Raw genomic sequence first — 14,829 nt, forward strand, 5'->3', positions numbered from 1 at the left:
GTGTTTCACTTAATAGCTCCTCAACCTTATAAAAGAACTACCTTAAAACTTTGCCAGGATCTGTATGAACACTGGAGCTCCAAAAGTCGTAGCACAGCTCTTCTTTTAGGACTCACTAGAGATGGCATGCTTAGTTAAGCTTGTAGCCCGCTTGGGGAACTGAATTCCAATCCAATAACAGTGTTGCCATTAGAAGCTCAACAAGAACAGTTTTAGTGCAAAAATTATGCAAATCAAGAGCCAAAGTAGTTGCTCTTACATGTGAAGTTAAAGTTCGGTTGCAACTTTATACCATCCACAAGCTAAACTTATCTAAACTCGATATCCTTAGAAGACCAGAACTGCATATTAAACTAAACAAATATCGGAAGTATAATGTCAAAATAGCATGAGTAATGCTAGGTGAAATAGATACGTTTTCTATTGCTTATCACATAAAATAATGAAAAACCAAGCCGTGGAGTCTTCCATAAGTGAATAACCTGAAGGATGTGAACTTCCACAGTGTGTATCACAAACTTTTAGAAGCAAAGCGAAATGTTCATCACTTTTGCAAAGCGACGAACATTCAAAACAAAATCAATGAAAGTTGATATTCCACCTAATACAGAAGACTTTGAATTTTATAACAAATGGCCAAAAACTCAACAGCAGCATACTTAAAGTGGTCAAATAACCAATAACAGTTATCCAGTATTGAAGCTGAGTGCTTGCCAACCAAACTTTACCACAGAAAGCTGAAAAGTTTAAAGTTTTCAATATTTATCATATGTTATGAACAACAATGACTAGCCATATGTTAATTGCTGTAATTAAGAACAATATCTCTCATCTCTTCACATATTCAGAACAAAAATATACTACACATAATGCAACGAGAGCAAGGGAAAATCATCTTTGTGGTAAGCAGCCCAACGATTGTAACTTGAACTGGACTTGGTAGGGGCGAGCCAAACCTTGCAGTAGTAGTATGGTGTGGTAACCACTCTCCCACCTTCAAACAAACGCTCGTGTTTATCTGGTGTTTAGGGTTTAGGGGCGAGCCAATCCATTTGAATACGCCAATTCTTGGCATGATATTAACGTAAGTAAAGTACAACCATTGATTACTACAATCTGAGGGGCACCCACAGAGGTGCACCCTTCCAAAAATAGGCGTATGCCATTTAAAGCGCCGCGCACACGGTATTCTTTAGTAAAAGGCGAAAGAATAGTTCGCTCTGTGCTCAACGCATGGCTCCGTGAGTTTCACAAAGGCCAGCTACTTCAATTTATACCTCTCCTACTTGACAGTTTCTCTTCCATAGGCGAGGTGGGACGCATGGACCCCAGACTTATTACTCCCGCTTTCACTTCTCCACAGACTACAATTACCAATTTCAGGGAAGTAAGTAATGGCCTTAATTATTGATGTAGTAATTACCCATCAACTACATATAATGTACTTTTATGAAAGTTTAGTTGTATACACATGCTTGTAGAAATTGAATATTGTGCTCCAAGATCAACTGATGTGATTCATGCAAGCCTGCAACTTTACTTGATCGACGTAATTCCTTGAGCTTGTTGATAGCTCCACGAGGCTACTTTTCCCTGAGTGGTTTTCTTGATTGCATTCTGGATATAATCTCTACATTACATAGATAGTTATAGCTGAACCACGAGAACCCTTTGAAAGTTTGTCAGTGGTGGCCGTGACTCAATAAAGACCTTTTTTCTTTTGGTCTGAGGCTCAATCAAAGGCCTAAGTTTAGCATCTTTGACAACGAAGCACACTACCAGAAAAATGTTTAATCAGGGCCGTACGGTCTCCTGCCTGCTTCATTTTGTAACTGCAAGATTCGCCGACTAGCTAGCTACTTTTCTAGTCCAAGATATGTTGGACTCATAGTTTCAGTTCAAGGCTCAACTTACGAATCTCACAGTATATACATCCCTCACTTAACATTAATTCACTTCCCATCAGAATTAGGATTGAAAGAGATTAGCACAAACCATATTATTGTCCACACAAAAACTACAAAGAGATACCAGCAAGTATAACTTGAACAATACAATAATACACGAAATTCAGGACTTCAAATCCCACAATTTTTCGAACATTATGGAAAAGCCTGGATAACAGATTGGACAGCATTAATAGGTGTGACCGTGTGTTGGCTAAAGCCAGCTTCCCCAAGAACATATCCCCATTCCTTCAAGCACTACTAGCAAAATAACAACACACACGGATTTACTGTAGTTAAAAGCCACAGATATCCGTGTGAAATAGAAATACTGACAGAAATCCGTGTGAAATGAGCATAATGGGGCCCACAATAATTTATACAATAACAATATCAACGGATATCCGTGTGAATAAACAACAGTCACAGATATCTGTGTAAAAACTAAAACATTTGCACACGGATATCTGTGTGAAAAACAATTCACACGGATTTCTGTATGTATTATAAATTAGTTTATCTCGAAATCATTAATTTTTTATGTTATGTGAATTATGGAGGGACGGATTTCCGTTACAATAAGTATTTGATACAGATTTCTGTGTGAAATGAGTAATACACACGGATTTCCGTGTGAAAATGTTGACACAGTAATCCGTGTGAAAAGAGCATAATTGGGCCCTTCAGTAATTTACACAATAACAATATCGACGGAAATCCGTGTGTATAAACAATAATAACAGATATCTGTGTAAAAACTAAAACATTTTCACACGGATATCTGTGTGAAAATCAATTCACACTGATTTCTGTATGTATTATAAATTAGTTTATTTCAAAATCATTAATTTTTTATGTTATGTGAATTATGGAGGGACGGATTTCCGTTACAATAAGTATTTGATACAGATTTCTGTGTGAAATGAGTAATACACACGGATTTCCGTGTGAAAATGTGGACACAGTCATCCGTGTGAAAAGAGCATAATTGGGCCCTTCAGTAATTTACACAATAACAATATCGACGGAAATCCGTGTGTATAAACATTAATAACAGTTATCTGTGTAAAAACTAAAACATTTTCACACGGATATCTGTGTGAAAATCAATTCACACTGATTTCTGTATGTATTATAAATTAGTTTATTTCAAAATCATTAATTTTTTATGTTATGTGAATTATGGAGGGACGGATTTCCGTTACAATAAGTATTTGATACAGATTTCTGTGTGAAATGAGTAACACACAAATATCTGTGTGATATGTTGACACAGATATCCGTGTGAAAAGAGCATAATTAGGCTCACAGTAATTTATACAATAACAATATCGACGGAAATTCGTGTGAATAAACATCAGTGACAGATGTCGGTGTAAACGGTAAAATATTTTTACACGGATATATGTGTGAAGATCAATTCACACTGATTTCTGTATGTATTAGAAATTAGTTTATTTCGAAATAATGATTTTTTTTTTTGTTATGTGAATTACGGAGGGACAGATTTGCGTGACCATAAGTATTTGATACAGATTTCTGTGTGGAATCAGTAATACACACAGATTTCCGTGTGAAAATATTGACACAGATATCTGTGTCAAAAGAACAATTGGCTACAGAATTCCGTGTGAAAAAGGAGACTACACACAGAATTCCGTGTAAATAATCGACTGACAATTAACATAACAGTTAGTGGTTATCGAGGTAAATACACACGGAAATCAGTTGCAAATGTGTAAGTATTTCACACGGATTTCCGTGGTTATATAAGTATTTCACACGGATTTCTGTGGCAAAATAACTTGAAAGAAAATTATTATCAATAAAAATAAAAGCTAATGACTAATTATTTATTTCAAAAAATAAGGGCGGGCTAATTAATTTATTCCCGCTCAATATTTGAATATTCCCATAGATTACTGTGGATACTGTTGTAAAAAAAAACAAAAAAAGGATAACACACGGACATCTTACATTTGCTAAAAATGTATTTCAGACAGATTTCTGTACGTATTATAAATTAGTTTATTTAGAAATCGTTAATTTTTTATGTTATGTGATTTATGGAGGGACGGATTTCCGTTACAATAAGTTTTTGGTACAGATTTCTGTGTGAAATGAATATCAGTAACGGATGTCTGTGTAAAAATTAAAACCTTTTCACACGGATATCCGTGTGAAAAGAACAATTAGCTACAAAATTCCGTGTGAAAAAGTATACGTGTATATAAGGTTGATCACTTATTTGATATCGAAATAACAGCAGATTGAGTTAATTTTTTTACACCATACCTATTAATACGCTATAAATAGATGAGTAATGTCAACTTTATCAATTTTTAATTTTTATTTTTTCGATGGCACAAAATTCTTATATGTCTACTAATGTGGTATAACTAGTTTATTAGTTGTACATAAAAGTATACCTTCCATGAGCAACAATGTGGAGAAAATAGACTTTATCAAAATCGACCGTTGGATGTTGTCATGATTAGAATAAATAGTTATGGTCAAAATTTCAGCTATTTTTGTTATCATTTAGGTCTCGATCTACTATATCAACCATGAACTCTAAATACTTATGTTAAAACTAATATGCTCATAACCGCTCATTCGCAACTTATTTTTTCGATCTGTCAGCTCTCATACTCTCATGAATATGAGGTATACCAAATAATATAAAAATTTTGAAAAGTTTATCTCCTCGTGATTTTACTCCCCTTAAGGAAGTATAGGTGTATATAAGGTTAACCACTTTATTTGATATTGAAAGAACGGCGGATTGAGTTAATTTTTTTACACCATACCTATTAATACGCTATAAATAGATGGGTAATGTCAAATTTATCAATTTTCAATTTTTATTTTTTAGATTGCACAAAATTCTTATATGTCTACTAATGTGGTATAACTAGTTTATTAGTTATAATGAAAAGTATACCTTCCATAAGCAACAATGCGTAGGAAATAGACTTTATCAAAATCGACCGTAGGATGTTATCATGATAAGAATAAATGGTTGTGTTGAAAATTTCAGCTATTTTCGTCGTCGTTTGGGTTTCGATCTAGTAGGTCAACCCTAAACTTTAAATACTACATAAAACTAATATGCTCATAACCGCTCACTCATAACTTATTTTTTTGATCTGTAAACTCTCATGCTCTCATGGGTAGAAGCTATATCAACTAATGTAAAATTTTTTGAAATTTTATCTCCTCAAGGGTCGGCTCCCCTTAGGGAAGTAGAAGCGTTTAAAGGGTTGACCGGTTTTTGGTACAGATATCTGTGTGAAATGAGTAATACACACGGATATCTGTGTGAAATGTTAACACGGAAATCCGTGTGAAAAGAACCATTAGCTACAGAAATCCGTGTGAAAAACTCTATTAGAGACAGAATTCTGTGTAAACAATCGAATGACAATTAACATGACCGTTATTAGATACCGAAGTAAATACACACGTATATCAGTTGCAAGTGTATATGTATTTCACACGGATTTCCGTGAGAATTCTACTTATAATTTAGAATCCCGCCTTACTAAATTCTAATTTCCCACCTTACTTAAACATTCTTTTGGAAAAAATGAAACCTAACCGCAAACACAGATCTCTCCCTTCATCTCTCATCTTGTTTCCTCTTCTTCTCTTCATCCCCACTCATTGATGAAAAGGCCGATGCCAATAATCCGGTCATCAGGTGAGCCCATCATCGGGCGAGTACTTCTCTCTCATCTCTCCCAAACTCAATTGGGTCTTGTTTCTGATATTTTTTTTGTTTTTTTTGAATTCCTTCAGATCTAAGGAAGAACATGCAGCTGGTGTTGAAGAAGTGTGAGCCCATTTTTTAATTTGATGAGGAAAATGGAGTGAGCCAAGGAGGAGGACGGCGAGGAATTTGATGACGAATTGGAGGAGTCTGATGATGATGAAGTGGCGGAAAATGAAGAAGAAGAAGATGAAGATGAGGAGGAGGAGGAAGAAGAAGAAAATCTAGAAGAAGAAGAAGGTGGAGGCAAGAACGAAATCGAGGATGGTTTCTTTAATATAAAGGCTACGGAAGCAGAGGAATATGAGAATGACAAGGAGGATGAAGAGGATGAAGAAGAAGATGGTGAAGATGAGGAGGAAGAGGATGATGCCCAGGAGGTGAGGCTGGTCTTTTATTTACTTGGTTTTGGTTTAAGAATTTTGCTGATTTTTGAATCTTTAATTTTCGGGTTTTTATTTGGTGGTTTGTATCAAATCTCCGAAAGGAAACCAAGCAAGGGAAGAAACAGCAATGAATCCTATACTATGGCACGAAGTAGCTGCAGTCTCTAGTACTACCTCATCTTCTGATTCTTCTCTCATACTAGAAAAGTTATCATTTTTATTCTCTGTTTTGTGATGACTTTTGTAGCAAAGTGTGTTTGTCTGGTGATTTTGTATCAATCTGAGAAAACCCCAATTTGTGATTTTGTGATACACAGGAATGGCAGCTCTTGGGTTGGGCATATATGGTGCCGATGGCTTTAAACCCAGAAACCCAGTTTACAAAGAGGTCTATATTCTATTTAAGTTTTTGCCCATTTGATTTTTGTTCATTTGAGTCATTATATTTGATTGTTTGGTATCTGAGTTCTAAAACTTTATGCATTTGATTGATCATGGGTAGGTTTGGCAAATGGCCTCTCCGTACCATTTGTTTCACACAGCAGCTCTGCTTGAAGTTACCTTCTTGAATATTGTAAATAACGTATTCAATTTGTAGTGATTCAAAATCTTCAATGATAGGTAAGTTCCTTCTGTGAAGAATGAAGAATAGGTGTTCTTTTCTGTTGTTTCATGTTTAAGTTATATTATGTTTTAAGTTGCTGATGAACATCATACAGCATATAGAGTTTGGTGATCTGTGTATACAAATTTCTCCTACTTTTTAACTTTCAAATCAATCTGTAGGATATTTCTCCTCTGTCAGTGTTCTGTTACTGAATATTGTTATACCAGTTTCAAAAAGAGTACATTTTTATTGATTTTCTTTATTTATGTTTCGTATTTTTTAACTCCATGAGTCCAAGTATAATACAAATATTTATTGTTTATACGAATTTTTCTTCTTTTTACTAAAATCTGCTTTGATTTATTTATGTGCAGCTACTCCGTGTACGTAATTTCGCTGAGAGTGTTCAATATAAGTGGTAACTCATTTAATATTTACTATTTTTATTTGTATTTGTGTTCATTCTGTGATGTTTGTTTATATGACTTGACAATGATGTTTGTTTAGAAGTTATTCACTGCACAACATATTGGTTTCTTTTTATTTGAAAATTTTAGCGCTATTTACCTAATGCCCTCACTATTTCAGTAGTTGATTATTTTATTTTATTTTTTCAATTTTTTTTAGTAGCCTACCTTTTCCTTATAGTATGTGTAGTGTACTATTTTATATTAATTTTTTTTTAATTCAGGTATCTGAAAAAAGTAGTTAACTGTCTGCTTATTAGTCATTCTTCCTTTAAAATTCTGTATTCAAGCTATACTTCTCATATACAATATCAGGAACTAGAATTCTGTTTCAAGTCAGGACGGTGCTGTATCAGTTTATGAGGTTGCTGATGGAGGAGCTGGAGATTGGTTTGGAGGCTTTGTATCTTTTATTGGACAGCAAGCTGATGAAGCCGTTTAAGACCAGTTATCAGCTGTCAATTTCTCCAGGTTCAGTTCCACACTTATGTTTTCATTTACATGTGTTATTGAAGATGTTAATCATTTTATACCAAGTGATCTATCTCGAATGGTTCTCTTTCTCATCGTGTATTCATCTTACAGTTTGGCAATTATAGGAAACTGTGCGTCATTCTTATTCCAATGGCAATGCGAATGTGAATGGAAATAGAAATGGAGTGAACGGAAAGGACTATCAAGTACTGAATGACTACCAGAAGAGCTGCTGGTACAAGGAATAAATCGAAGAAAACTTAAGATGGAGCTTTGCTTTTAATAGGTATAGTTACTCTATACATTTTCAATAGAATCAGTTACATTAATTCAGTAATCTTGGTTTCTGCATTATCTATTTTCTTTTTATTTTTATTTTTCTTTTTGGGGTTCCTATTTTGTTATGCAGTGGGACGGGGAAATATATATAAGAAATTTCTAGCTGACTTATGACCCTATTTTAAGTTCTGAGAGTGAAAGTTCCTTAGTTTACAAATTGAATGAATTCTTTGAAAGTGATACTCTTTTTGACAACAAATCTTGCTCATGAAAAGTTCAGACAAGACGTAATGATGTTGGATTAGAAATTAGTTTTATAATCAATATGCACTTCTTTAAATGGCGTGGTCAACATGCAGCTGCCGAATCAGTGGCTGTGGGACATGATGGATGAGTTCGTGTACCGGTTTCAGAGCTTCTGTCAGTTTAGGGCTAAGATGAAGAACAAGACTGAGCAGGAGATTACTTTTCTCAGGGAGTTTGATCAAGTAAGTGAATCTTTTTTGGGGGTAATCTTTCTAATGGTGGATACACTTATTAGTGGAATTTAGAAGAGGACGAATTTTACTAATGAACTAAACTGGTTTGTAATTTCCATTTTCGAATAATTATATACATGGAGATAAGTTCCTAATTTCAGAAAAATTGACTGTCTTGTGTAGTTGTGCGTGCAAATCGATATACAGATGGGGTGTAATATTTGTGTTGCATGTTACTTTTACAAGTATATTAAAAATGTGTGATATTGGCATATGTGTGGATATTCTTATGATCGTGATGATTCTCATAGTGAAAGCTTATATATGGCATTGCCTACTTCAGCAATAGTTGCCTTCACTTGATTTGCAGATTGAGACGAATATGTTCATGAGTATAGCATTTGATGTTTCTATATATGCAAGTTTCTGTATAGATAGAGCATGCAGTAATGGATGAGGTTATGTTAGTATGTTACCAATTGGGTAATTTTAGTGATCAAGAAGCTGGTAGTTAGTATGTTAGTATTTTAGTGATCAAGAAGCTGGTAGTTAGTATGTTAGAATGTTAGTATGTTAGTATGTTCTTTATGAAGATTGTTCAATGATTCCAAATAATTAGGATTCCTATGTTTTTTGAATCCATTTGGTATGACCGATGTCACTAGTGCATTTAATATAAAATAGAACAGAAGCTCACAACTGATGCCCGTTTCATGAATTCTTAGGTCTTGGAAGGAGGGAAATATTTCAGCTAACGAGAAATTCGTGCAAGTTTATATTTGCTGATGATGGAGTGAAGAGAGAATTAAAGGAGATTTTTAGTTCACCAGAACAGAAGCTCGACCAATCTTTCGAATTTAGGGGCATATGCAGAAACGCTGATCATTTCATAAGTTGTATTATCAACTGTTATTGACATCTTTAGAATGATATTTTTTTTCTTCAAGTAATGCAGAATCTTCATTGGTTCCTAATTAATTAGCATATATATATATATTTTTTATAAATGCTATCACTTTTACACACAGAAATCAGTGAGAGTTAGGGTAAAAGAATTTGACACAGAAATCCGTGTGAGATAGGTACATATTTGACACAGAAATCCGTGTGAGATAGGAAGTTATTCACACGGATTGTATTTCATTACGGTAATTTATATTCATGGAAAGATAGTGGGGCCCACATCTAATATTCACACGGACAAAATAATCCGTGTGAGATGAGTACATATTTGACACAGAAATCCGTGTGAGATAGGTAAACATTTGCCACAGAAATTCGTGTGAAATAGAGTTGTTCTCACGGATTGCGTTCCATTCCGGTAATTTAGATTTATGGAATTATAGTGGGGCCCACGTTAGTATTTCACACGGACAACATAATCCGTGTGAGATGAGCATTACCCCCCTCCAAACCGCACAGTAACACCAATCTGTGCGTGCACTGTGTGTAAAGGCTATCACACACTGATATCCGTGTGTAAAAGTCTTATTACCCACAGATTAAAATCCGTGGGTAATTGTTGTTTTGCTAGTAGTGAAGGTCCTCTCTTTGCCAGTGCTAGTATGAGCCATCATCACCATGTCTAGCATCAATCTCACATTGGTTAGCTCGTCTTTGATCTCATCTTCTTCAATAACAGCTTCCAGAATTATCACCTTCCCTTTGTCCTCAGGAATTGCTTCCTTACATTTCTTCAGTATACGGATACACTCCTCATCTCCCCAATCATGAAGAACCCACTAAATACACATAAGAATAATCAAAATTTATACAAATAATTAATGCTAGATGCCAACGATATTTTCTAAACCGCATTAGCAGATCATACAGATGATGTAGCTTAGGCATTTATGTTATTAGCAGCGTAAGTATCTTTAATTTAAAGAATCACACAAACGGTAAGTTAATGATGGATTAAAAAAATAAAACAAAAAAGAAAGAAGTCACAAACATTTCTTATATAGCTTGAGTACTAAGCAAGATTGAGGACAGTATATAAATACTGACTTTGATAATTGCAGCATCGGCCTTTGGAATACGATCAAACATGTCTCCTCCAACATTCTCCACTCGATCACTCTCCTCAGCAACAGATACAACATGAGGAAGATCAAAATTGATCCCTCGAGTAATCCAAGGACAGGCCTTAACCAACATGCCTAAAGTAGTTCCATTACCACCACCCACATCTACTATGGTCTCAATCCCATTGAAAACCTCTAAACAACTCTCAATCAGTGCAGGCAGTGCCAAGCTTGCATCACAAGCCATTGCTTCATTGATAAGCTTGCTGTGACCGGGATTAGCCGCTGCAAAGCTCCATAAATCCTCACCATGTACTGCCTTAAATGCGGGAGTACTGGTGCCATTGCCTAGAATACGGGCACTAAGGCCATGCCATGATGCTAGCATTACCGGACTACTCTCCAGCAAAATCAATGCAGCCATGCTAGGTTCACCGGATTTTAGCAGGCAGCGGGACAAAGGTGATTGAGCATAAATTTTGGGGCCTGATGGGATTTTGGGTTGGACTTCTTTGAATATTTTCTGGTGAACTAGGAACCTCATGATGCGGTAAAGGGAAGAAGGATCGCACTTAAGAGTTGTCGATAGCTCTAAGAGTGTCATGGGGCTTCCATGGCTTTCAATAGCATCAGCTATTCCAAGCTCAATGGCACATTTTACCACTGCAATTTTTGAAAACCCAAGCACATAATTCCACACTTCCACTTTGGCACGTTCCTCTCCTTTCTCTTCCAAAATAGGCTCTCTTTGTGTATCTTCCATCTTTTTTATTGTGTGTTTGTGTGTGCTTGTTCTATGCTCTTAGCAAGTTATATACACAATTTTTGTATACAGTCTGAGTAATCCATCATTTTCATAGAGATTTTACAAGATCGAATTACTAATTGTTTAAGAAATATTTCCAATTAAAGGTATCTGATACATTCTGACTAAACTGAGGCATTTTTATAGCACAAAACAACTCCAAAATTTGAGCACATTTTTATCATGCGTAGAAAAGGCCCCCTTATTTTAATTTAATTAGGCACAGCAGACAAAACCCATCGCATCTTGGATATATAGAAGATGGATCCGGCTTCTCTGCTAGAAAGAGGATTGCTAGGATCTGCTTGGATAATTATGTGAGCCCGCCACGTCAGCCCACCTCAATCCAATGGCTGTCAAACCGACAGCAAATATGAATAAGAAAAAAAGCCTTGGGACGAGATGGAGACCTGCCTTCAATCTCTCTTGATTTCCCAGTTCAGAATCGCCTCCTCCATCATCCTCAGGTTGTAGGTCTCCTATAACAACCCCAACTCTCTTCTCTTCTTTTTGTTTTTTAATCTCTTAAATTTGGGAGTTTATTGTTGGGGTTTGATCAGGTGCTTCAAGATTCAACCAACTACGGTGGTGGCTTGAATGGAGTTGCCCACATTCAAGAGGCCGTGCTGCTCAAGCAGATGGAGTCTTTGCAAAAGCTCTTGCTTTCCATGAACAACACCATGTAACTTGTCTCTTTCTCTGACATTTTTTTTCTCTCTATGTTTTTCATTCTGTTTTTGTCAGAAAGATTGAATCTTTGGCCTGTGATTGTTGGGAATTTTGGATTTTCTGTAGGGGGTTTTGTGATTTTGGTTCCAGAATGTTGGGTTTTGTTTGAATGTGGTTTAAGTGTGTGCAGCTGAGTTAGACCGGGTTTGTGCACTTGCCGGGAAGTTCTTGGGCAGCCCAATTTCGTTGATATTCATGAAATTGTTCCCTGATATTCATAACACAAGACTCTGGCTGGATTTCAATGGCGGTGGCCATGGCCCTTGAAGAACAGGGCCGGCGTGTTAATAAGAGAAACCATAATTTGAGACAAAATCAAGGGAAGAATAGGGCCGGCAAGAACTGTTCCCTGATATTCATAACACAAGACTATTACTGTCACAATTACAATGCAAAGAACATAGAAGGTCGTATTTTCTCCCTCATATTATTGCTTAAGCTCACTCTCAAGTCACTGAAAGTTTGAAACGCTTCTTTTCTTCTTGTTGAGATCTTCTTTGGCTATTTGCAAAGTTTTATTCGAATTTTGGAGATCAGAGTTCGGGAAGTGAAGTGAAGAATGGGAAGGTGCTGCTCGGATCCGGACGATGCACTGTTGCTGGGGCTGGTGCTGGCCATTGTGTTAGCAATGGTTTTCTTTGTGATATGTCAACCTCCTCAAAGGAGGGTTGCTGTTTACCATTGTTATTAAATGCTTCCTTCTTCAAAATGTGTTTCATTTCCCATCAATATGTTCATTTTCAGTCTTATATTTGCCAACTCTTTAATTGAGAGCGATGGCAGGCAAGAGCCAAATTTTTGCTGTTAGTATGCGAGATAGTATTCTATTTTCGAAGCTACAATAGTAATGATACTCACTAGAAAATGATAATTGAACACACAGATTACTGAAATAGACTCAAACTAAAGATACCAAAGAGAACACGCTTCACATTTTAACCAATAAGACCAAGCACTAGGGAGTATAGTACTCGCGGTTATAAATCCAACAACAAACAAGCACATTTCCTTGCCAATTAACACAATTGGATCCAGTACACCATCCTTGCAACAAAAGCAGCTTGCAGAAAAGCAAATCAATGTCATAGAAGCACTTGCCTCAGAAGATGAGAGGTTAATGAGGATAGAAAGAATGCAAGTCTGCAGGAATACAAGAGAAAACAAGAAACGATGATATGAACTAAACCAAGAAATCCTTGTATCCAACTAAACCTTTATGTCGGTATAATTCCCAGCCTCTTAAGGTGGGTGGCATATGTAATATATATACTTTAATTAAGATTAAATCTGCTGGTAGCTAGCTGCTGTCATCTGTGAAAGCTTTTCCTTTTCGCTAACCGGAGCAAAGAGTTTCAAGGGCCAAGTTTTCATCCCCACCAACATTCTGGAACCAAAATCACAAAACCCCCTACAGAAAATCCAAAATTCCCAACAATCACAGGCCAAAGATTCAATCTTTCTGACAAAAACAGAACGAAAAACATAGAGAGAAAAAAAATGTCAGAGAAAGAGACAAGTTACATGGTGTTGTTCATGGAAAGCAAGAGCTTTTGCAAAGACTCCATCTGCTTGAGCAGCACGGCCTCTTGAATGTGGGCAACTCCATTCAAGCCACCACCGTAGTTGGTTGAATCTTGAAGCACCTGATCAAACCCCAACAATAACCTCCCAAATTTAAGAGATTAAAAAACAAAAAGAAGAGAAGAGAGTTGGGGTTGTTATAGGAGACCTGCAACCTGAGGATGATGGAGGAGGCGATTCTGAACTGGGAAATCAAGAGAGATTGAAGGCAGGTCTCCATCTCGTCCCAAGGCTTTTTTTCTTATTCATATTTGCTGTCGGTTTGACAGCCATTGGATTGAGGTGGGCTGACGTGGCGGGCTCACACAATTATCCAAGCAGATCCTAGCAATCACCTTTCTAGCAGAGAAGCCGGATCCATAGAAGATATGATATAACACACGCATCGAGCTTGGAACTTCATCAGCTGCATCGTTGCTGTTGGTATACGGTTTTTTTATTGGCATTCCTATACAAACTAATATGTTGTTTTTTTTTTTTTTTTTGAGATGAAAACTAATATGTTGTTTTAAAGATGCTGTTAAGGGAAATTATCTTTTGGTTTCAATGTTTATTTAGAAAAGGTATTCCCGTGGCTTTTAAGGTGATGTAGTGTAATCCTAAGTTTTCTAGGACTTGATATTTTATTTGGTCAATATTCAATCACCAAGATCCTTTCCTATTAGGAGTCTATTAGGGTGCGTTGCTTCTACACATATATAGAGGATGCAAACTGCACAGGCAGCGGATGAGGAATGCAAGAATAATTGAGAGTCTTGCTTGATATTGTGTAGTGATAAAAATCCTAAACACTTGTTCCTTGGCTAAGTGTTATAGGTCAGTTGCTCATGCGTATGGAGTTACTTGTGATCTGAAGAGTTGCTGTGAAGCAAGAAAAGGAAAAATCGAAGAACATTAATCAAGTGAAGAAGGAGTTCGAGATTGAAGACAAACTGCATATTAGTTTTGTCTATTCATTGTAGCCGCGCTAGTGCTATTTGAAGTTGTAAAGAACATATCCTTCATCATAATTCAATTGTTCTTATTTTTGGGTTTTCAAGAGTAAGAGCCCCGCAGTATTTTTAATCTCATATTTGAGATTTTCACTGCGTAACCAAAAATCTGGAGTTTGGTTCGTTATCTCTGATTTCTGCCCAGTAGGGACTGATCCGTATACTGCAATCCCCATTTTCCAGAAAACATATTATGTCCTTATATTTCCAGTTGCCCCAAGTGAAAAGTTGAGCTCATTTAAGCTTTGATTCAAGGCCAAAGAATAAGAATTTGTGCCGCAATTA

The 14,829-nt window shown here is 36.2% G+C and overlaps 2 protein-coding genes, 2 long non-coding RNA genes and 1 other non-coding gene across 9 annotated transcripts; 2 read left to right on the forward strand and 3 right to left on the reverse strand.

Moving 5' to 3' along the window:
• Positions 1-1,122: 1,122 nt before the first annotated feature.
• Positions 1,123-1,239, reverse strand: LOC112174940. The gene has a single exon (XR_002926250.1). It is a non-coding gene; the product is annotated as a U5 spliceosomal RNA (small nuclear RNA).
• Positions 1,240-5,489: 4,250 nt separating this feature from the next.
• LOC112172984 lies at positions 5,490-9,384 on the forward strand. 5 transcript variants are annotated; one of them, XR_002925414.2, is made up of 10 exons: positions 5,490-5,649; positions 5,748-6,098; positions 6,206-6,271; positions 6,422-6,492; positions 6,607-6,725; positions 7,086-7,129; positions 7,494-7,649; positions 7,764-7,938; positions 8,291-8,419; positions 9,136-9,384. It is a non-coding gene; the product is annotated as an uncharacterized LOC112172984 (long non-coding RNA). The 5 variants fall into 5 exon arrangements; XR_002925413.2 differs by having other exon boundaries at positions 5,748-6,271; XR_002925415.2 differs by having other exon boundaries at positions 5,748-6,271; positions 7,515-7,649.
• Positions 9,385-9,445: 61 nt separating this feature from the next.
• LOC112172982 (acetylserotonin O-methyltransferase) lies at positions 9,446-11,323 on the reverse strand. Its single transcript, XM_024310521.2, has 2 exons — positions 10,421-11,323; positions 9,446-10,152 (listed from the first exon to the last, which is right to left on the reverse strand). The coding sequence occupies exons 1-2, from the start codon at positions 11,198-11,200 to the stop codon at positions 9,913-9,915; spliced, it is 1,020 nt and encodes a 339-aa protein (XP_024166289.1). The 5' UTR covers positions 11,201-11,323; the 3' UTR covers positions 9,446-9,912.
• A 184-nt stretch (positions 11,324-11,507) lies between these two features.
• Positions 11,508-12,778, forward strand: LOC112172986. Its single transcript, XR_002925419.2, has 2 exons — positions 11,508-11,924; positions 12,102-12,778. It is a non-coding gene; the product is annotated as an uncharacterized LOC112172986 (long non-coding RNA).
• A 190-nt stretch (positions 12,779-12,968) lies between these two features.
• LOC112172983 lies at positions 12,969-13,860 on the reverse strand. Its single transcript, XM_024310522.2, has 3 exons — positions 13,701-13,860; positions 13,493-13,614; positions 12,969-13,379 (listed from the first exon to the last, which is right to left on the reverse strand). Exons 1-3 carry the CDS (start codon positions 13,770-13,772, stop codon positions 13,253-13,255), a joined length of 321 nt encoding a protein of 106 aa, XP_024166290.1. The 5' UTR covers positions 13,773-13,860; the 3' UTR covers positions 12,969-13,252.
• Between the last annotated feature and the right edge of the window lie 969 nt (positions 13,861-14,829).

The sequence above is a fragment of the Rosa chinensis genome, chromosome 6 (genome assembly GCF_002994745.2).
Source record: "Rosa chinensis cultivar Old Blush chromosome 6, RchiOBHm-V2, whole genome shotgun sequence".
NCBI classification, from domain to species: domain Eukaryota; kingdom Viridiplantae; phylum Streptophyta; class Magnoliopsida; order Rosales; family Rosaceae; genus Rosa; species Rosa chinensis.

Bases quoted from the DNA above. Each gene is read 5' to 3' on its own strand.
- LOC112172982 (XM_024310521.2), bottom strand. From the start codon at position 11,200: ATGGAAGATACACAAAGAGAGCCTATTTTGGAAGAGAAAGGAGAGGAA. The intron at 10,153-10,420 runs GTCAGTATTTAT...ATGTGTATTTAG, and splicing joins CCGATGCTGCAATTATCAAA to TGGGTTCTTCATGATTGGGG.
- LOC112172983 (XM_024310522.2), bottom strand. From the start codon at position 13,772: ATGGAGACCTGCCTTCAATCTCTCTTGATTTCCCAGTTCAGAATCGCC. The intron at 13,615-13,700 runs GTCTCCTATAAC...GGGTTTGATCAG, and splicing joins CCATCATCCTCAGGTTGCAG to GTGCTTCAAGATTCAACCAA. The intron at 13,380-13,492 runs GTAACTTGTCTC...GATTTTCTGTAG, and splicing joins CTTTCCATGAACAACACCAT to GGGGTTTTGTGATTTTGGTT.